At 41.7% G+C, this 22,186-nt stretch overlaps 1 protein-coding gene across 1 annotated transcript in view; it reads right to left on the bottom strand.

Annotated features, from left to right (window-relative positions):
* The window catches only part of CCDC57 (coiled-coil domain containing 57), a 130,223-nt gene that overhangs the window by 65,037 nt on the left and 43,000 nt on the right, over nucleotides 1-22,186 (bottom strand). The window contains exons 8-12 of the mRNA XM_073310540.1: nucleotides 12,770-12,928; nucleotides 11,144-11,306; nucleotides 9,887-10,021; nucleotides 4,739-4,967; nucleotides 1,621-1,812 (exon numbers count right to left, since the gene is read on the bottom strand). Coding sequence (XP_073166641.1) covers nucleotides 1,621-1,812; nucleotides 4,739-4,967; nucleotides 9,887-10,021; nucleotides 11,144-11,306; nucleotides 12,770-12,928 — 878 coding nt within the window. The remainder of the gene's footprint in view (nucleotides 1-1,620; nucleotides 1,813-4,738; nucleotides 4,968-9,886; nucleotides 10,022-11,143; nucleotides 11,307-12,769; nucleotides 12,929-22,186) is intronic.

The raw sequence follows: 22,186 nt of genomic DNA, 5'->3' as shown, positions 1-22,186 counted from the left end.
CCTTCCCCCATCTGACACCTCCTCCCCCTGCCACCAAATCAGGTACCCCTCTCCCTCCCAGGTTTCAGAGGAACAGCCGTGTTAGTCTGTATTCGCAAAAAGAAAAGGAGTACTTGTGGCACCTTAGAGACTAACCAATTTATTTGAGCATGAGCTTTCGTGAGCTACAGCTCACTTCATCAGATGTTTACCGTGGAAACTGCAGCAGACTTTAATATCCTCCTGAGATACTACTGGAATGGAGAGAGTGTCATCATTATAAGTAGTGCCCTTTGTTTTCAGGTTTTACCCTCCAAAAAACTGCAGGTTTTGAAAAATCCAGTATTCAGATTTTTCCATTTTCTACCTGGATTTTGTACCTGCTCAAACTCCCCATGCCTGTTTGCAGACTCCATAGCAGAAAGCAAAGTCTGCTGCAGTTTCCACGGTAAACATCTGATGAAGTGAGCTGTAGCTCACGAAAGCTCATGCTCAAATAAATTGGTTAGTCTCTAAGGTGCCACAAGTACTCCTTTTCTATCCCTCCCAGACACCCCTCTCCCTGCCACCCCCACCCATTTCCCCTTTATGATAGCCCCTGTGAGCAGCTCGGTCTGGGGACATGTCATGATCTGGAGAGGAGCCCCAGAGCACAAAACCCCATCCACTGCACCTACCAGGCAGAGCTCCTGCCTGCCCCTGGGCCAGGAACAGATTGTTCTAATCTCCCTGTGTCTCTGAGGAGCAGAGCTCGAGAGCACACAATGTGGGGAGGAGGATAATGGCAGCCCCCCTGCTGTTTGCAAGTCAGTGACTGGGATCCTGCCCCTGTGCCACCTCTGTAACAGGAAAGATAATGATTTTGGGATCCATGAGTATTGGGGACCTTCCCTCTTCTCACCGGGCACCCCTTACCCACCACCCACAGACCTCAGCGATAGTCTGTGTGAGTAGCTGGGCCCAGGGACATGTCCGAGACTTCAGGAAAACAAGCCTTGGAAAAGACACTTTTCCTACACTCCCTAGGACTCCCTAGGACTTTTGGAATTCATACTTAATATAAGAGGCCTCAGTGCAACTGTGAAAGTCACCAAAAGTAAACTATTTTTGTTTTAAAAATAAGTTTTATTTGTCCAATGGGGAATGGAGATAATGATTTCATAAACAATATACTCTTACTTTTCTCTATTTGTTGACTTTTTCTCTCTTCCTGTTCCCCAATATTAACCCGGATATTCACCTAGAAAACTGTGAAGTTAATTTTTTACACTCCTCTTTGCCTGTTTATTAATTTTTAAATAAACACTGCTAAATTCCAGGAAAATAAAATTATATGATATGACTACATCAGGGGGCAGGAAGGGCAGGTGTGGAGTGAAGCAGAAGTGAGGAGGATGTGAGGGAGGGTATAGAGGAGCAGTAGGTTGGAGCAAACAGCCAATCAGCACAGGGCAGAGAAAAAGTCTGAGAACAGTTTTAACTGGAATGTCAAGAGGGCCCAAAGTATGCTTTGGCTGTTTCTGCTCCTACCAGCAGGAGTCTCAGGCTGGTTCTCCTTTGCAGTTCTCCTCCAAGGCCACATGGCACGGAGGCATCAGCTGGATCCTAGTGGAAATTAATGCTGAAACATGTTTCTCTTACCATAAGTTTCATTGAAATTGTGGGTGTGGAGCTGAGTGATGGGTGGAGCTGAGTGGTGCTGAGTGCTGGATGGGTCATGAGAAGGAGCAGATGATTTTCTGGGAAACTTAGATGCCTTTTCTAGTTGCTCTTCCATTATCCAGCATTTGTGCTTTAACTTTCTTATTTCCTCTTCCAAGGATTGAACATAATCTATAAACATAAAAAAAGATCTTGGAAAAGGTATTTTAACTTAAACAAGCAATTAAATCATAGTGAGTTTGGCAGACCACTTGCTAGAGAATTTGCTTTTATCCAATCATACAATTCTAGAGTTAGAAGGGATCGCAAGGGTCATCTTAGTCTAACCCCTGCCAAAGTGCAGGATTTGTTGTGTCTAAACCATCCAAGGCAGATGGCTATCCAGCCTCCTTTTGAAAACCTCCAGTGAAGGAGCTTCCATAGCCTCCCTAGGCAGTCTGTTCCATTGTCCTACTGTTCTTACCAGTTAGGAAATTTTTCCTGAGATTTAATCTAAATCTGCTATGCTGTAGTTTGAATCCAATGCCTTTTGTGGAAAAAGGAGAATGTTTCGCCATCTTTTTTATTGCAGCCTTTCAAGTATTTGAAGACTGCAAACATATCCTCCTTAAGCTCCTCTTTTTCAAACTAAAGAGAGACATTTCCTTCAGACTTTGCTCATATGGGTTACATTCCATCCCTTTGATCATCTTTGTTGCTCACCTCTGGATCCTTTCCAGTTTCTCTCCATCCTTTCTATACACTGGTGACCAAAACTGGACACAGTCCTCCAGCTGAGGCCTAACCAGCGCCGAGTAGAGCAGTACTATCACCTCCCATGACTTTCATGCTATGCCTCTGTTAATGCAACCTAAAATTGTATTTGCTTTTTTGCAACAGCATCGCATTGCTGACTCATGTTGAGGTGGTGATCCACGACAGCTCCCAGATCCTTCTTAGCAGTGCTGCTGCCATGCCAGTTTCTCCCCATTCTTTATTTGTGCATTTGATTTTTCTTCCCGAGGCGTAGCACCTTACATTTGTCTTTGTTGAATTTCACTTTGTTGTCCATAGACCAGTTCTCCAATTTATCAAGATCCCTCTAAATTTTAGCTCTATCCTCCAAAGTGTTGGCGGCCCCCACAGGTTTGTGTCATCTGCAAACTTGATCACTGTGCTCTCTATATCTACATCCAGCTCAATAATAAAAATGTTAAACAACACTGGACTCAGAACAGATTCCTGTGGAATCCTACTTGAGATATCCTTCCAATCCAACATCATTTCATTAATAGTTACTCTTTGTTTGCAGTTGTTTAACCAATTATGTATCCACTTAGTGGTAGTTCTGTCAAACCTGCATTTCTTCAGCTTACTTATCAGAATGGCACATGGGACTGTCTCAAAAGCCTTGCTGAAGTCCAGGTATATTATGTCCACCACATTCCCCCATCCACCAAATCAGTTGCCCTGTCAAAGAAGGAAATCAAGCTGATTTGGCATGATTTGTTCTTGATAAATCCATGCTGGCTGCTAGTGATCACCTCTTCATCCTCCAGGTATTCGCAAATTGAATGTTTTATACATTGCTCTAATAGCTTCCCAGGTATCAGAGTCAGGCTGACTGGTCTGTAGTTCCCTGGCTTCTCCTTTTCCCCCTCTTTGTAAATGGGCACCATGTTAGCCCTTCTCCAGTCTTCTGGGACCTCTCTGTCATCCATAAGTTCGTAAATATTATTGCCAGTGGCACCAAGATTTCTTCAGCTAATTCCTTCAGTACCCCTCAGTACCACCTTGAATCAGCTGACAAGAGTACCATATCCTCCAACTGCTGGAAACAGAAAGAACTGAGCTCTGGCAGCTGCAAACTTTTTATATATAGGAGGATGGCATCAACAAAAAGGCCCAATGGTATTGTCTTCAGCTATTAGCAGGGAAGAACTATATGCACATGTCAGAACGAGCATAGAAGCTTGAAGAGAGAAGTGTCCTTTAGAATTAATGGATAGAAATCTTTGATTGAACTGATTAATCGAATTGTTTCACTAACAGAGTATAAATTAATAGGTAAAGTAAGAGTTTACGTCTAATGAACACCTCTGCACATAATAATTAGCACTGCAAGGTTTAAAATAACTGTGTTAACTATTCTTAACTATTCATAACTATTCACAATGAAATCTCGAAGTTAGGACAGAATAAACAGCCATTTTGGAGGGGAATGCAGCAGGTGCAGGAGGATCTACTTTGCTGGGTCTGTCTGGTTTTCTCAGATCCAGAAAATGGTCTAGGCTGGCTTTGGAGTAATTCAGAGGACTCAGAAGTTGAATGTTTAGCTAAGTGAGGCATGTGCAGTGAGCCAATATGCAGTTCAGCTGCACATGTTTAGATTATTGGCAAAAAAAAAGTGTTTAAAAAATCCATACCAATTGTACCATGCATGTGCAAAAGGGCCATTAAAAGGCTCAAAAATGGTCAAATTTTCACCAAAACATTCAAATGCTTCTCTTTTGGGATGGTTATTTCCCTATCAAATTACAGTCATCTTTCCTTCCCAAAGTTCAAAAAGGGTCACAAGAATTTCTTTATGAAGGGGAAATTGTAGTTTTCATTCTCCTTATACTCAAAAAAGTGAACAATTTTGGCCCAACTTTATTTTAGAAAATTTTTGGTAGGGACTATGCCTGCAAAACTGTATCTCGAATGGTTAAATTTTCAGCAAGTAATGAGCTGGGGGTTGCGAACAGAAATAACTGGCCAATCTTAACTATAATGGTTGCTACCAGTTCCCCCTGTAACGTATTGGTTCATTCATAACCCATGTATTCTTCTCTGGGTTTCCTGCTGCGTGATGAGTATTTAAAATACACCTCTCACAGGTAAGGTGAAAAGGAAAAGAAAAATGTAAACTGTGATACTAAAATGTTTCAAAATATAGACAGATAATATTAATTAAAGGGATACATTCTAAAATATTTTTTCTTGTTTATAACTAGTATTTCTGTTAAATAAGATGAAAATGGTATTCTAAGGCAAGAGCTGTGACTTAAGAGGAAAATGTGAAATGCCATACACATCTGCTGCACAGTAGCACTTTCAACCCAGTTCTCTATATTACCAGGAGTAAATATGACTGTAGAAGCCTTAGCATCAGTGGCAGTTTGCTGTCTGTATTGTATCTTTTCTTTCCTGGGGAACGAGGATGGTGTCTGATCACTGAGAGTCTCCATTTCTTTCCTCATTTCTGCAATAGCAGCCCGCAGGCTGGTGTTCTGTTCCTTTAGCCTTTGGATCTCTCTGGCAGGAAAATCTTTTCCAAGAACTCCTTTATTATCACCTAGAAACGTCTGAAAAATAAAACAGTGACATCATGTTGTTATCAATGATGGAGACAAACCAGGGTCTTGTGTCTTCCAAACACAGCAAATAATAATCTGCTCAAGGTTAAAAAGTACAGTATTAAGATCATATGGGAAGAGAACAGCTGAAAGAGGAAAATAATCAGGTAACTCTGGGAGTTACCTGAGAGAAAAGTACAACAGTTAGAACTGTGGTCAGATTTATTAAAATGACTGAAAGAAAACGTAGATCAGTTTAACTGACAGGAATACCCTCTTTCCCTCTCTATTCAATGGAGTTTCTATTTAAATAGGGTCCTTCATCAAAAGCAGAGACAAGAGAGAACGTTTTGCACAGATGGGTATAGTGTCTCTCAGAGGCAGAAAGGGAAAAATTACAAATGTAAACAGAAATGTAACACTGAAAATAGCTCAGTAATAATTATTGCAGTCAACTTAAAATGAGGGAAAAATAAAAGCAGCCAGTATGAATAGAAAGTCAGGTGAGTTTCAGATATATATGGCTATGCAGTTTGCACTTTCTTATAAAGTTGCTGAAGTGACTCTATAAGAAAGGTTACACAGTAACTAGCTTTCCATAGTCAGCCCAGTTTTGTCCCCTCACCCTACTACTTCCTCAAAACAAATTCCTTCCACCTGAAATTTCTTGTGTAGAGAAATTTCTGCCAGAGGAGAATTTTTGAGAAAGCATAAGATTAATAAATGTAACAAAATGCTTGGTTTAATTATGCTATTATATGATATTTATATGAAATGTTATGAGAATGTAAAATTTAAGTATTGAAGTTGGGGAGTGCTCGCATCTGGGTTTGTGGCTCATATGTGATGAATGGGAGGTGGTCTGCAGCAGAAGGTTTGTGGTCCATATTAGACATGTTATGACACTGTGGTATGTTGGGTGTAAACAAGTTGTTGTTGGACAGGCAACGATGAGTATTGATGTGGGGCCAGAGTTAAGGTTGTTTGTGTAACCTAAAGGGATAGATTCTCAGCAGCTGAAAACTGCCATAGATCTACTGACTTCAATGGAGCTATGACAATTTACACCAGCTGAGGATCTGCCCCTAGAACCACAATACATTCTTCACTTTCATCCTTCAGAAAGGCCTATTATGAATACAGTTCTGCCAAAATCTCAATGGGGTGAAGCAACAGATATTAGCAAAGTCAGAAATCTCCTGTCCAGCCCCAAGGAATTTTTCACATTTCTCAGTGATTTGCAAGTTCTTTAGAAGGATTTAAACCTAAAGCAGGGATCAGTATTACAGATGGTGGAGGTGTTGAAAGTTACACATATAGCCAGAAAGTAGTGTTTAGGGATTCAACTATGCTTGGGATATCCTATTCTACTGCACTGCAGTCCTTAACACAATATAAAATGTGAAAGTAGAAAAAAAATGAAAGTCCAAAATTAATGCACAAACTGAATGTATCTTGGAAATATGTATTATCTTGCTTATTCGTATTAGATATACAGCTACATTATGAAAAAATATGCTGGGGATATGGTTCTCCATCCTTCTTCAATATTCTAATAGACCAGTCTCTTCCCAATGTTCTAAATCCTACCTGCAGATTTCTTCACCACATGATGGTTTTTCGTGTCCAGTTTATTCCATTTTAATATTTACAGCATAATTAAGCACTGCTGAAAGACTCCTTATTGCCTGCTTCCCCATTTAGAGTACAGCAACCACAAAAATGTTTTCCTCTGGAATATTTTCACATTTTCCTTCTGTTCTCTCAATCTGGGATTCTCGACAGTCTTCCAAACTTTTATACAGTCATAGGTGGCATAATTATGTAAATACACATGACAAGCCTGTCCTTTGACTGTTACCTCCAGCAGTGGGATGATCTTTCTGTCTACCTCATCACAATGAAACTTATAAAATAGTAATTTTTTAATATTTCCAACAGAATTTAATTTCTTTTGGGTCTTTAGCACATGCCATTCAAAGGCAAAAATTATTCCCTGAACATTATAATTCCTTCCACTGAAATATTCAAACAAGAAGCCAAATCTCTGTCCAAATACAATTTATGTGCCTGCTTTCTATTTCTGGTCATATATGAGCTGGGCCAGAGTCAAGTATCTGTGGACTACAATCTTCAAGGACAGAAGGCAGCAAGAATGATTTTGCAAATACTAAAAGGCCACTTTACTTCAACAAGGGACAGGAAATATACAGTCCTCCAAGGACAGCCACAATGCCATATTAATATAAGATTAAAAGCACAGGATATGAGAAAGGGACTGGGGAGGAGGCAACCACTTCATCTATGTCCACAACAAATTTTAAAACCATATTATTACCTAATGAAAACACAAACTAACTTTCACTTATAATCTGTTTTTCTAACTAACTGCAGAAATAAATTGAGGAAAATATAGTACATTCGTCCTAAGATCCTCAAAAGGAATGATTCCTTGTAAAATTTTTGGTGTGGCCCAGAGGTCAGAGGTACAAGCGGCAGAGCCCTCTATAATGGAAGTCCGGGGGCAAAGCCCCATAGTAGGAGAAAATACCTGCCATACCTCCATCATACCTGGTGCATGGGGTCGCAGTGCCACTCAAGGATAGACAGTATACTTATAAAGTTTGCAGATGATACCACGCTGGGAGGGGTTGCAAGTGCTTTGGAGGATAGGATTAAAATTCAAAATAATCTGGACAAATCTGGAGAAATGATCTGATATAAATAGGATGAAATTCAATAAGGACAAATGCAAAGTACTCCACCTAGAAAGGAACAATCAATCAGTTGTACACATACATGGGAAATGACTGGCTAGGAAGGAGTACTGTGGAAAGGGATCTGGGGGTCATAGTGGAGCACACTGTTGCAAAAAAAAGCAAACATTCTGCAGGAGTGTTGTACTCAAGACACAAGAAGTAATTCTTCCATTCTACTCCGTGCTGATTAGGCCTCAACTGAAGTATTATGTCCAGTTCTGAGTGCTACCTATCACGAAAGGTCTGGACAAATTGGAGAAAGTCCAGAGAAGAGCAACAAAAATAATTAAATGTCTAGAAAATAGGACCTATGAGGAAATATTGAAAAAAATTGGTTTGTTTAGTCTGGAGAAGAGAAGATTGAGGGGGGGCATGAAGTACATAAAAGGTTCTTAGAAGGAAGAGGATGAAAAATTGTTCTCCTTAGCCTCTGAGGATAGGACAAGAAGCAATAGGCTTAAATTGCAGCAAGGGAGGTGTAGGTTGAACATTAGGAAAGGCTTCCTGTAACGGTAGTTAAGTACAGTAACAAATTGCCTAGGGAAGTTGTGGAATCTCCATCATTGGAGGTTTTTAAAAACAGATTAGACAAACACCTGTCAGGAATGATCTAGTTATTACATAGTCCTGCCTTGAGTACATGGGACTATGACCTTTTGAGGTCCCTTCCAGTCCAATACTTCTATGATTCAGGGAAAACTCAGTAGAGAATCATTCTTCCGTGCATAGGCGCTGGGCTATATGGGCTCATGGGGGACAAGGACACACCAATATTCTGGAAAGCAGGCCCAGCCCTACCAATGTTTAAGCCATGAGTGCAACCAGAAAAGGGGATCCAGATTACTTACTGGGACACCCCAAATTTGAGTGGCATTGGGGGCATCTGGGCCAAATTTGAGTGGCACTGCAACCCCGTGCACCAAGTATGTTGGCAGGTATTTTTCTCCTCTTTGGGCGGCTCCACCCCCCAGACTCGGGATGGGATGATGACTATTGCCCTAAGTCCCATTGTGCTAAAGTACATTTGCAACTGAACCCTATGTTTGCAAATTGGACTTCCTGCTGAGATGATTTAGTAAAATGGCAGCTCTTAATGGAAGACAGTAATTTAGCCCTGGTCTACACTGGTGGGGAGGATTGATCTAAGTTACGCAACTTCAGCTACATGAATAACGTAGCTGAAGTCGACGTACTTAGATCGACTTACCATGGTGTCTCCACCGTGGTGAGTTGACTGCTGCCACTGCCCCGTCGACTCCACTTGCGCCTCTCACGGCGCTGGAGTACAAGAGTCGATGGGAGAGCGTGCGAGGATCAATTTATTGCATCTAGACTAGACACGATAAATCAATCCCTGCTGGATTGATCGCTGCCCGCCAATCCGGCGGATAGTGAAGACATACCCTGAGATATTCAAAAAGCAGCAGGCATTCTAAAAAGATTTTGCAATTTCATATATTTTTAAAATATTCATTTAAGACTAACATAAACTTAAAATCCGCACTGTGCCAACCCCGGAGCAGAACAGAGAATCACAATTCGTTCTCTGTTCCTCCTTTGCTCTGAGAAAGAAGAAAGTTACTTCGCCCCTTTTCTTGGGGTAGTTTACCTCCCCCGTACACCTGGCATAATACTTTGGCCAGTGAGTGGTTGGGGCAGTCAGGTCTCCTCCACATCCCTGTCCACTTGTTCAAAGTAGTGAAAGAGTAGCCTCTTCTGTCCTTCCTATGGCCAGAATCACAATCTGAGCAGGACCAAACAGGAGAGTAAAAGAGGGTCCATTCCATGACTGAATAAGGCCAATTATAATCTAGTCCTTAGTTACCTAAGATGTTAGCATTAATCACTGCATTTTCCTTTAAAGGATAATATCCCAAATGGAATTTTTGGAGTCTGTAACAGTCCTTTCCAGTGCATACATTACATCTGTTAAATGAAATATCTTCTATGATATACATTGTTTTGACCATGGGTACACATACTTAACACATTTGTAAAGGCTAGTGTAGACACCCCCTATACATTTGTTCCAGGCTACAAATGTTTGTACCGCAAATTAACATGTAATCAATTAACTTGAGGTATAAAAATTTAGTGAAGACAAGCCCCACATAGCTGGTTGTATCAGAATGAATTCAACCCAAGACAAGGCAGTAAGTGTTGTCTAACCTGTTTCTCTCCTTCAGGCAATATACCATGTTTCTGAAGTGCGTGCACTGCTTGGTCTCTTTCAAAGGTCAAAGCAGACAGGACTGTTTCCATTTCACACAGCTTCTGTTCCTTCTCTTGTAGCTGAGCTATAACCTACAAAACACAAAATTACTGTGTCTTAAGTGCAGACTGTATAGAGCTATTAGAAGGGACGAACAATGGTCTTCTGGTTCAATCACATGACAGGAAATCAAGAAACGTGTTTTGAAATGTTTGCTATTTCTGGGTCTGCCACAGACCTCCTGTGTGACCCTGAAAAAGTCACTTAACTTCCCGGTGCCTCAACTTCCTAACCCGTGAAATAGTGACAATAATAATGATTTGCCTCACAGATATTCATTAATGTCTATAAAACACTTGGGATACAGAATGGTGTAATAAAACACCAGGATTACTGTTTACATTTTAAAATAGTAAACAGGTCATTTCATTATACCCATGTGGTTACTTGGCAACTGGCCATTGATAACCATCACCAGTACATTCTGTAAAATCTCTGAACAAGAAGGGTGTCTGCAATGTAGTCTACTCTACATGGGACTGCACTTTAAAACCATTCAGAGACTGAAGCTGGTGCAAAATCCAATGGCTTGCTTTATGAGCAGGGCATATTGCTGGAAGAATATGACAGCAGTGCTCTGAGATCTACACTGGCTCCCCATTGGTTTCCAGGTGGAGTTTATGTTCATGAGGAATCGCCTCTCTTTCCATGCCATACTGACACAGCTGGGGTGTTCAACCTGAACCCCTTTCATTAGAAAAGAGGAAAGGGTGGCTGGCAGAGTGTTCTCCATGAGGGCTCCGAGACCTAGCACTTGCTCCCCCCAATTGATCCAAAATATCCCGAATTTGGGTGACTTCCTGGAAACACTGCAAAATAAATCTGTTCGATAGGATCAGGGGAGAGTTCTGAAAGTAAGCTTCCCATAATGATGAAGGAGTAGAAAAGAGTATTTGTAGGTGTCTGGCTGTCTGAATTCCTGTTGAAATGATTACTTTAATGCTGCTGGGATTTTATTTATTGTTTTATTAATGATGTTAAGGTACCTACAGCCTTGGACAGGGTATCTTTTTTATTATTTTAAATCCAACTGAGTAGTCTGTAGAATCACAGAAATGTAAGGCTGGAAGGGACTTTGAGAGTCATCAAGTCCAGCCCCCTGTGCTGATGAAACCACTCAGTACAGACGAAAGCCAATTTGATGTAATAATGACCTGGTCCCTTGCTGTTGACAGGCTCTGTATTAGATCCTCTGATTTGTGATATTGATTTCTTTCAGCATTTTCACAGCGCCGCTGCCAGTCCAGTTCTGCTTGCACTTTAGCCCGTTCCAGAATCTGCTCTCGTTCTGCTGCCAGAGACAGTTGCTGCTTATACCTATGACAGAGGACCAATGTGAATGTTTTTTTCCCGTTCCCTGAATTTCTAGTTTGGTTACTAAGAGACCATCAAACTGGGGAAACAACATAGTATGTCCTATGTCTCAGGCTCTGGTGCTGAAGGGAGATTTTAATTACTGAAACATACAATGGGTAATTAACTAACATTTTGAACTCTGTAGAGGGCAACTTATTGTTTCAAAGAGTGTGGAAGACAATCTGAGGAGAGGCAATTTTGGATTTTATATGGACTTGGAGGGGAGCTAATTAAGGTATTGATAGTAAAGGAGAACTCTTGGAGTAAATACCAATCAATTGGTAAATTTACAAATCTGAGAAAGAAAATTACAAAGTAGTTAGTCAAAGTTATACCAATTCCATAAAGAACAACTGGAGAAATGAAGGGAACTATTGGAGGTCCCATGAACAGAAGTATTAATGGGGAAAGAAGTAAATGAAGGATGGAAGATCCTAAAGGATAATGTATCACAAAGGAGGCACAGAGGAAAGACTAATGTGTCATGAAGATAGTTAACTCTGAAACCTGTTAAAGAAGATAGTTATATATACAGCTGAAATGAATACTGGTATTATACAAGAAATGGGAAAAGGGACTGTAGATAACAAGGTAGGAGTATAGTATTCATGAATAGTAAATCAACTTGTAGAAATGAATTAAAAATGGCAAAAATTTGTTAGCTGAATGGGTAAATAAAATGAGAAGAAATTACAACCATGGAAACAAACTAGGTTGTGGGAAACGGAATAGGACTCTGGTTAAACAAAAATGGAGAGAACAACAGAGAAATTCCAGGATGATTGAAGTACTAATCAACTGTGATTTTTCCTCCATTTGTAATATAACAGAAAAGGAGAATGAGACACATTGAGAATGGAATATAATTGACACTCGGGTGAACCAGGACACATGGTTGATAGGGGAAAGTAAAAGAATCAAATTTAAGGGTGGGATTTTCCAGAGCACTCAGCATTGACTAAATGCTGCTCCCACTGAAATCAATGCCAAAACTCCCATTGATTTAAATGGCACCAAGGGTAGGTCCAATCACTTGGGGTATGTCTACACTGCAAGTGGGAGCAAGCCTCCCAGTCCAGATAGACAGAATTGCACTAGTGGGGGCTTGAGCTAGCGTGCTAAAAATAGCAGTGTGGATGCTGCATCTTGGGCTGCAGCTCAGGGTCTCAAGCCCATCTGACCCCCTGGGTCTGAGCTGGGGTGGCCAGCTCATGTCTTTGCTGAAGCTACAGCATTCACAGTGCTATTTTTAGGGTGCTAGCTTGAGCTCCCCAGTGCAAGTCTGTCCACCTGGGCTGGAAGGCTCGCTCCCAGCTAAAGTGTAGACATATCCTGAGAGCTTTTAAAATACCCACTCTAAATATTTATCCCTACACAAAATCATTAAGGGGTCAAAGGTTTAGCAATCTCTTAGAATCCTTTACCTTTCTATATCCTGCTGGAATCTGGCCAATTCTGCCCTCAGCTTCTCCTCCTCCTCATGCAATGACTGAATTTGAAGGTCTTTAGAAACAGTCTCTTTGGAGATCTGAGCTAGATGAGAATCCCAGCTTGTTTTCAGTGTTGTTAGCTCTTCTTGAAGCCTATACAAAGTATATAAAAACATATACTAGTTAAAAAGAAAAAATATATTTTGTTTGAAGACAGCAAGCAAGTCTTATTCAAAGCAACCAATTCTATTAAATACATGTCAACTATTATCCTACTAAAAGTTATATTTTGCAAACATAGCATAGCAATATTAATAATAATGATGATTTCTCTAAAACCCACAGAAATTAACAGAAGACTTTCAGTGGACTGAGCACTGTTTTATGACAAATCTTTTTAAGTACCACAGAAGCTCCCACTTTTTTGAGTCAGAAATGTGTGCTTGCAAATTGTGTACTGTTAAATGTGCAGAAAATGGAGGCACCCTAGACAAAAAGGCTCATGTTGTTCCAGCTGCAGTCTTCCAGGCCAGGGGAAGCCTTAAAAGAGGCTCCCTAGCCAAAGAGGCTCATTTCTACCAGTAAGTTATTGTCTCCCTGAATTATCTCAGCTATTATTTTCTCAATATCAGTCCACACTCCCAATATACACACAGCTCAGTGCCCGTAGGAGGAGATTGACAAGATGTTCAAAAAGATAGCTCAGTGGTTTGAGCATTGGCCTGCTAAACCCAGAGTTGTGAGTTCAATCCTTGAGGGGTCCATTTAGGGATCTGAGGCAAAAATTGGGGATTGGTCCTGCTTTGAGCAGCGGGTTGGACTATATGACCTCCTGAGGTCCCTTCCCACCCTGATATTCTATGATTCTACTGCTTCCGCCCTATCCACAAGGCTTGTTACCCTGTCAAAGAAAGCTATCAGGTTGGTTTGACACGATTTGTTCTTGACAAATCCCTGCTGACTGTTACTTATCACTTTATTATCTTCTAGATGTTTGCAAATTGATTGCTTAATTATTTGCTCCATTATCTTTCCGAGTACAGAAGTTAAGATGACTGGTCTGTAATTCCCCGGGTTATCCTTATTTCCCTTTTTCTAGATTGGCACTATATTTGCCCTTTTCCAGTCTTCTGGAATCTCTCCCATCTTCCACGATTTTTCAAAGATAATCACTAATGGCTCAGATATCTCCTCAGTCAGCACCTTGAGTATTCTAGGATGCATTTTATCAGGCCCTGGTGACTTGAAGACATCTAATTTGTCTAAGTAATTTTTAACTTGTTCTTTCCCTATTTTAGCCTCTGATCCTACCTCATTTTCACTAGTATTCACTTTGTTAGACGTCCAATCACCACCAACCTTCTTGGTGAAAACTGAAACAAAGAAATCATTAAGCACCTCTGCCATTTCCATATTTTCTGTTATTGTTTTTCCCCTCCTCATTGAGTAATGGGCCTACCCTGTTCTTGGAAGTGTTGTTCTAAATCAGCAATAAAAATTTTGGCATACTGTGGGGTCATGTGGGTACCCATAGCAGTGCCACTGACTTAAAGGTATAAGTTGCCCCCAAATCTGAAATGGTTATGGGTGAGGACAAAGTCACAAAGTTCAGCCACAAGGTGTGCCATAGCCTCATCAGGGATACTGTTCCTGACAGTTTGTAGTCCATCCTCATGTGGAATATTGGTGTAAAGAGTTTCTCCATCCATGGTGACCAGGATGGTGTTTTCAGGAAGATCACCAATGCATTGTAGTTTCCTCAGGAAGTCGGTGGTATCTCGAAGATAGCTAGGAGTGCTGGTAGCGTAGGGTCTGAGGAGAGAGTCCAAATAGCTAGATAATCCCACTGTAAGAGTGCCAATGCCTGAGATGATAGGGCATCCAGTATTTCCAGGTTTATGGATCTTGGGTAGCAGATACAGTACCCCTGGTCGGGGCTCTAGGGGTGTGTCTGTGTAGATTTGTTACTGTGCTATAGCAGGAAGTTTCTCGAGCAGCTGGTGTGGTTTCTTTTGGTACTCCTCAGTGGGATAGGAGGATAGTGGTCTGTGGAATGTGGTGTTGGAGAGTTGCCTGGCAGCCTCCTGTTCTTAATCTGACCTGTTCATGATGACTTCAGCACCTCCTTTGTCAATCCCTTTGATTATAACGTCAGAGTTGTTTCTGAGGCTGTGGATGGCATTGCATTCTGTACGGCTGAGGTTATGGGGCAAGTGATGCTGTTTGTTCACAATTTCAGCCTGTGCATGTCTGCAGAAGCACTCTATGTAGAAGTCCAGTCTGTTATTTTGATTGTCAGGAGGAGTCCACGCAGAATTCTGATGAGGCCACGGCACACCTGGTGGCTGAGCTTTGTGACTTTGTCCTCATCCACAATCATTTCAGATTTGGGGACAACTTATACCTTCAAGTCAGCAACACTGCTATGGGTACCCACATGGCCCCACAGTATGCCAACATTTTTATGGCTGACTTAGAATAACGCTTCCTCAGCTCTCGTCCCCTAGCGCCCCTCCTCTACTTGCACTACATTGATGACATCTTCATCATATGAACCCAAGGGAAGGAGGCCCTTGAAGAATTCCACCTGGATTTCAACAGTTTCCACTCCACCATCAACCTCAGCCTGGACCAGTCCACAAAAGAGATCCACTTCCTGGACATTACAGTGCAAATAAGTGATGGTCCCATAAACACCACCCTATATTGGAAATCTACTGACCGCTATACTTACCTACATGCCTCCAGCTTCCATCCAGGACACATCACATGATCAATTGTCTACAGCCAGGCCCTAAGATACAATCACATTTGTTCCAATCCCTCAGACAGAGACAAACACCTACAAGATCTTTATCAAGCATTCTTAAAACTACAATACCCACCTGGGAAAGTGAGAAAACAGATTGACAGAGCAAGATGGGTACCCAGAAGTCGTCTACTACAGGACAGGCCCAACACGGAAAATAACAGAACAACACTGACCATCACATACAGCCCCCAGCTAAAACCTCTCCAGCACATCATCAACGATCTACAACCTATCCTGGAAAACGATCCCTCACTCTCACAGACCTTGGGAGCCAGTCCAGTCCTTACTTACAGACAGCCCCTGTCATAAAAATAAAGAGAAGGGTAACTACCTGTCTGTACACAGTACTATAAAATCCCTCCTGGCCAGAGGCAAAAAACATCTTACCTGTAAAGGGTTAAGAAGCTCAAGTAACCTGGCTGGCACCTGACCAAAAGGACCAATAGAGGGACAAGATACTTTCAAATCTGAGGGGAGGGGCGGGGGCTTTGTCTGTTCTGTGTGGCTTTTGCCAGAGACAGAACAAGAAAGCAAGCACTCCAACTCCTTAGTAAATATTTAGCAAGGAAATGCATTAGATTATCTTTTGTTTTGGCTTGTGATTTTCTCTGTGCTGAGAGGAAGGTGTATTCCTGGTTTTTCTTTTTGTAACTTTTAAGGTTTTGCCTAGAGGGAAATTCTCTGTGTTTTAAATCTAATTGCCCTGTGCGATTATCTCCCATTCTAATTTCACAGAAGTGCTTTTTTTACCTTTTTTCTTTCTAATAAAGTTCTGTTTTTTTTAAGAATCTGATTTTTTTTAGTGTCCTAAAAAAACCAAGGCTGGTCTCTGCTCATCTTGTTTATTCTCAAGCCTCCCCAGGAAAGGGGGGTGTAGGGCTTGGGGGGATATTTGGGGTGAATAGGTCTCCAAGTGGTCCTTTCCCTGATTCTTTGTTAAATCACTTGGTGGTGGCAGCATTTACCTAATCCAAGGTACAAGGGAGAATTTGTGCCTTGGGGAAGTTTTAACCTAAGCTGGTAGAAATAAGCTTAGGGGGTCTTTCATGCGGGTCCCCACATCTGTACCCTAAAGTTCAGAGTGGGAAGGGAACCCTGACACCCCGCAACCCAAATCAAATACTCACTAGCAACTACACACCACAGAAACACTAACCCAGGAACCAATCCCTGTAACAAACCCCGTTGCCTACCCAGTCCCCATATCTACTCTAGCGACACCATCAGAGGACCCAACCACATCAGCCACACCATCAGGGGCTCATTCACCTGCACATCTACTAATGTGATATATATTATCATGTGCCAGCAATGCCCCTCTGCCACGTACACTGGCCAAACCGAACAGTCTCTACGTAAAAGAATAAATGGACACAAATCAGACACCAGGAATGGTAACATACAAAAGCCATTAGGAGAACACTTCAATCTCCCTGGACATTCAATAACAGGTTTAAAAGTATCCATCCCTCAACAAAAAAACTTCAAAAACAGACTTCAAAGAGAAACTGCAGAGCTACAATTCATTTGCAAACTTAACACCATTAATTTGGGCTTGAATAGGGACTGGGGGTGGCTGGATCACTACAAAAGCAATTTTCCCTCTTTTGGGATTGACACCTCCTCATCAATTATTGGGAGTGGACCACATGCACCCTGACCGAATTGGCCTTGTCAGCATCGGTTCTCCACTTGTAAGGTATCTCTCTTCTCTTCATGTCCCAGTATATTTATGCCTGTATCTGTAATTTTCACTCCATGCATCTGAAGAAGTGGGTTTTTTTACTGACGAAAGCTTGTGACACAAGTACTCCTTTTCTTTTTGCGAATACAGACTAACACGGCTGTTACTCTGTAAACCAAATAAATCTGTTAGTCTTTAAGGTGCCACCGGACTCCTCATTGTTTTTCTAATCAGTTTGATCTCGCTTTGTGCCTTGGCCTTTCTAATTTTGTCCCTACTTACTTGTGTTGTTTATAGTCATCCTTTGTAATTTGACCTAGTTTCCACTTTTTGTAGGATTCTTTTTTGATCATTGAAGATCTCCTGGTTAAGCCAGGGTGGTCTCTTGACATACTTCCTATCTTTCCTACACAGTGGGATAGCTTGCTCTTGTGTCCTTAACAATGACTCTTTGAAAAACTGCCAACTGTCTTCAACTGTTTTTCCGCTTAGACTGGCTTCCCATGGGATCTTACCTACAAACTCCCTGAGTTTGCTAAAGTCTGCCTTCTTGAAATCCATTCTCTTTATTTTGCTGTTCTCTCTCCTACCATTCCTTAGAATCATTAACTCTACCATTTCATAATCACTTTCACCCAATCTGCCTTCCACTTTCAAATTCTCAACCAGTTCCTCCCTATTTGTCAAAATAAAATCTAAAACAGCCTCTCCCCCAGTAGCTTTCTCCACCTTCTGAAATAAAAAATTGTCTCCAATGCATTCCAAGAACTTGTTGGATAATCTGTGTCCTGCTGTGTTATTTTTTCAACAGGTGTTTGGGTAGCTGAAGTGCCCCATCACCACCAAGTCCTGTGCTTTGGATGATTTTGTTAGTTGCCTAAAAAAAGCCTCACCCACCTCTTCTTCCTGGTTAGGTGGTCCATAGTAGACCCCTACCATGACATCATCCTTGTTTTTTACCCTTTTATCCTTACCCAAATACTTTCAACAAGTCTGTCTCCGATTTCCATCTTAACCTCAGTCCATTTTTAATAAATAAGGCAACACCTCCCTTTTTTCCCCTCCCTGTCCTTCCTGAGCAAGCTGTACCCTTCTATGCCAATATTCCAGTCATGCATATTATCCCACCAAGTCTCTGTAATGCCAACTATGTCAAAATTGTGGTTATTTACTAGCATTTCAAGTTCTTCCTGCTTATTCCCCATACTTCTCGCATTAGTATCCAGACATCTAAGATACTGATTTGATTTCCAAACCCCCACCCCAGTTCTGTCCTATCTCTCCCTTGTCCCTGCTATAACAGCACATGCTCCCCCCAAATTCTGATCCTTCACTCAGGCCTCCATGTTTTTGACTTACCTGTGGGCTTTGGTCACCTGCCACCTTTGAACCTAGTTTAAAGCCCTCCTCATGAGGTTAGCTAGTCTGTATCCAAATATGCTCTTCCCCTTCCTCAATACGTGGACCCCATCTCTGCTTAGTAGTCCTTCTTCCCAGAACAGTATTCTGTGGTCAAGGAAGCCAAAGCCCTCCTGGTGACACCATCCTCACAGCCAGGCATTCACCTCCAGGATGCATCTGTCTCTGCCTGGGCCCCTACCCTTTACCAGAAGGATCAAAGAGAACACCACCTGCGCTCCCAACTCCTTCACCCTTACTCCCAGAGTCACTGCTGATCTGCTGAGAGTCATACCTCACAGTATCATTAGTGCCCACATGGATGAGTAGCATGGCATAGTAGTCAGAGGGCCACATGATCCTAAACAATCCCTCCGTAATGTCGCGGATACAGGGCCCTGGCAGGCAGCATACCTCCTGGGATGCCATGTCAGAACGACAGATGGGTGCCTCCATCTCCCTCAGAAGAGAGTCACATTAATTGCATCTAACCTCAGGTGTAAGAGAAGACCCACCCTGAAGACTAAGGACTGGTCTGCAATGAAAGCATACATCGGCATAGCTAAGTCTCTTGGGGTGTGACAAATCCACACCCCAGAGAGACATAGCTAGGCCAACCTATGCCCACGAAGAATCCTTCTGCCAACCTAGCTTCCATGAAACCCCTCCTATTGCTGTAGTGAGTGTCCACATTGAAATGCTACAACAGCACAGCTGCAGCTGTAGCGTTTTAAGTGTAGACCTAAATCCCCTTTCAGCTGTGTGGCTGCCCAGCAGTCTATCAAGTGCCTGCTCTTCAGGTGCTCCTCCCTCCACTGCCGCACTGCTCCTGCCCTCTGCCTTGGAACCCCTAGCAAACTTGCTTTGCAGAGTGTGGGAAGGGAGGGGGGGGGAGCTTATGTCAGGGTGTCTGTGATAAATGAAGGGGAGGGGATAGTTCCCTCTTCTGGACACCAAACCAGCCAGTTAGCAATAAAATCCCTGTTAATAGCTGTTCTCTACTTGCTTTAAATGTAAAGGGTTAAAAAATCAATAGGTAAAAGGAAGGGAGGGGCACCTGACCAAAAGAGCCAATGGGAAGGCTAGAACTTTTTAAAATTGGGAAAAAACTTCCTCCTTTGTCTGTCTGAGTTGTTCTCCTGGAGAGTAGAGACAGGGCTGGAACTATGCTATAAAAAGCGTTGAGCCACGTAAGAAAATCATCAGATCATATCTAGAAACTACTCATTTGAAACCCCAGATATGTAAGTAAATCAGGAAATGTATAGGAAGATGCGATTAGGTTTATCTCTTTTATTTCTTTATGGCTTGTGGACTCCTCTGTGCTAACCCCAGGTGCTTTCATTTTCCTTGTAACTTTTAAGCTGGACTTCAAGAAGCTATCTTGATGCTTAATCCTTGTAGCTGTTTTTTTTTTTTTAAAACCTAGCAAAAAGCCTAAGTTCCAGATGTATTTTCTTTCTTTTTGTTTTTAATAAAATTTACCTTTTTTAAGAACAGTATTGGATTTTTGTGTCCCTAAGAGGTTTGTGCATATGTTGTTTAATTAGCTGGTGGCAACAGCTGATTTCCTTTGTTTTCTTTCTCAGTTCTTCCCCAGAGGGGGGGGTGAAAGGGCTTGAAGGTACCCCACAGGAAGGAATTCCCAAGTGCACCTTCCTAGGTTCTCAAAGGGGTTTTTGCAGCATCTACCCTCCAAGGTCAGAGAAAAGCTGTAACCTTGGGAGTTTAATACAAGCCTGGAGTGGCCAGTATTAATTTTTAGAATCCTTGCTGGCCCACACCTTCTGCAGTCGAAGTGCCAGAGTGGGGAATCAGCCTTTACAGTGTCCCCCTCCCCCCACCCGACCCTGCCGATGCACCCCATCTCCACACAGCGGGTTGGGAGGGAACACGACAGGCTCAGAAGTGGGATGGAGCTTGCTGGTGGCTGCCGTGTCTGAACAAGCAAGCTTCAGATTGGTGAGTGCCGACCTAATTAAAAGGGCAGCGTATGTCTCGGTCTGTGTCTCTCACACACACACACTCTCATCTCCCAACACATACTTATATTATTGTTGTTGTTGTTACTTCTTGATATTTCCTGCAATGCACATATGTTGTCTGTAATTTTATTCTTTCAAAGTGCTGTTACTTGATTTTTTTTGACTGATCGATGCATTTCATAATTTTTATTTCTCTTCTACACTTAAATTTTATTCCTTGAGTAGTGAGTTCTAAAATGCCTAACCTTTCCTGGCTGGAGTAATTATCTCTATGGCAACTTTAAAAAAAAATTATATCTAGGTTTTTTGTTTTTACTGTGATGCACATCTGCACATTATCTCGATAATTTGGTGCACATAACAAAATTCATTGTGCACATGGAAGGAAAAAAATAGAGGGAACATTGGTGTAGACATAGCCTAATTAATTTAAATATATCGTATTTAAATTAAATACTGGTCTATAGTACAAACTTATGTCGACGGAAGCCATCTTATGTTGACCTAATACCATACGCGCCTACTCTACCAGGTCCCTTCCACTGACCTAACTTACCGGTAACATCGACTTAATTACTCCAGCTCTGCAAGAGGTGCAGCACTTAATTCAGTGTTGATGGGTTGACAGAGAGGCCATGTGGATGCAGCATTGTGTAAGGCAACTAAACTGGCCTCCAGGAGGTGTCCAGTCTTCCAACAGTGGCCACTGCCAGGTGCCCCAGAGGAAATTAACAGAACAGGTAATCATCAAGTGATCCATTCCCTGTCGCTCATTCCCAGCTTCTGGCAACCGGAGGCTAGGGACCCCATCCTGGCTAATAGCCATTGATGGACCTATGCTCCATGAATTTATCTAGTTCTTTTTTTGAACCCTGTTATAGACTTGGCCTTCACAACATCCTCTGGCAAAGAGTTCCACAGGTTGACTGTATGTTGTTTGAAGAAATACTTCCTTTTGTTTGTTTTAAGCCTGCTGCCTATTAATTTCATTTGGTGACCCTTAGTTCATGTGTTATGAAAAGGAGTAAACACTTCCTTATTTACTTTCTCCACACCAGTCATGATTTTATAGACCTCTATCATATCCCCCCTTAGTCCTCTCTTTTCCAAGATGAAAAGTCCCAGTCTTATTAATTTCTCCTCATACGGAAGCAGTTCCATACCCCTAATAATTTTTGTTGCCCTTTTCCGAACCTTTTCCAATTTCAATATATATTTTTTGAAATGGGGTGACCACATCTTCATGCAGTATTCAAGATGTGGGCGTACCATGAAACAGAGGGAATATGATGTTTTCTATCTTATCTATCCCTTTCTTAATGATTCCCAATATTCTGCTTGCTTTTTCGACTGCCGCTGCACATTGAGTAGATGTTTTCAGAAAACTATCCACAGTGACTCCAAGATCTGTCTTGAGTGGTAACAACTAATTTAGACCCCCTTGTTTTATATGTATAGTTGGGATTATGTTTTCCAATGTGCATTACTTTGCATTTATCAGCATTAAATTTCATCTGCCATTTTCTTGCCCA

Source organism: Lepidochelys kempii, chromosome 14 (genome assembly GCF_965140285.1).
Source record: "Lepidochelys kempii isolate rLepKem1 chromosome 14, rLepKem1.hap1, whole genome shotgun sequence".
NCBI lineage: Eukaryota > Metazoa > Chordata > Testudines > Cheloniidae > Lepidochelys > Lepidochelys kempii.
Note: the sequence above shows the minus strand (reverse complement) of the source record. Positions and strands in the feature narration are given on the sequence as shown.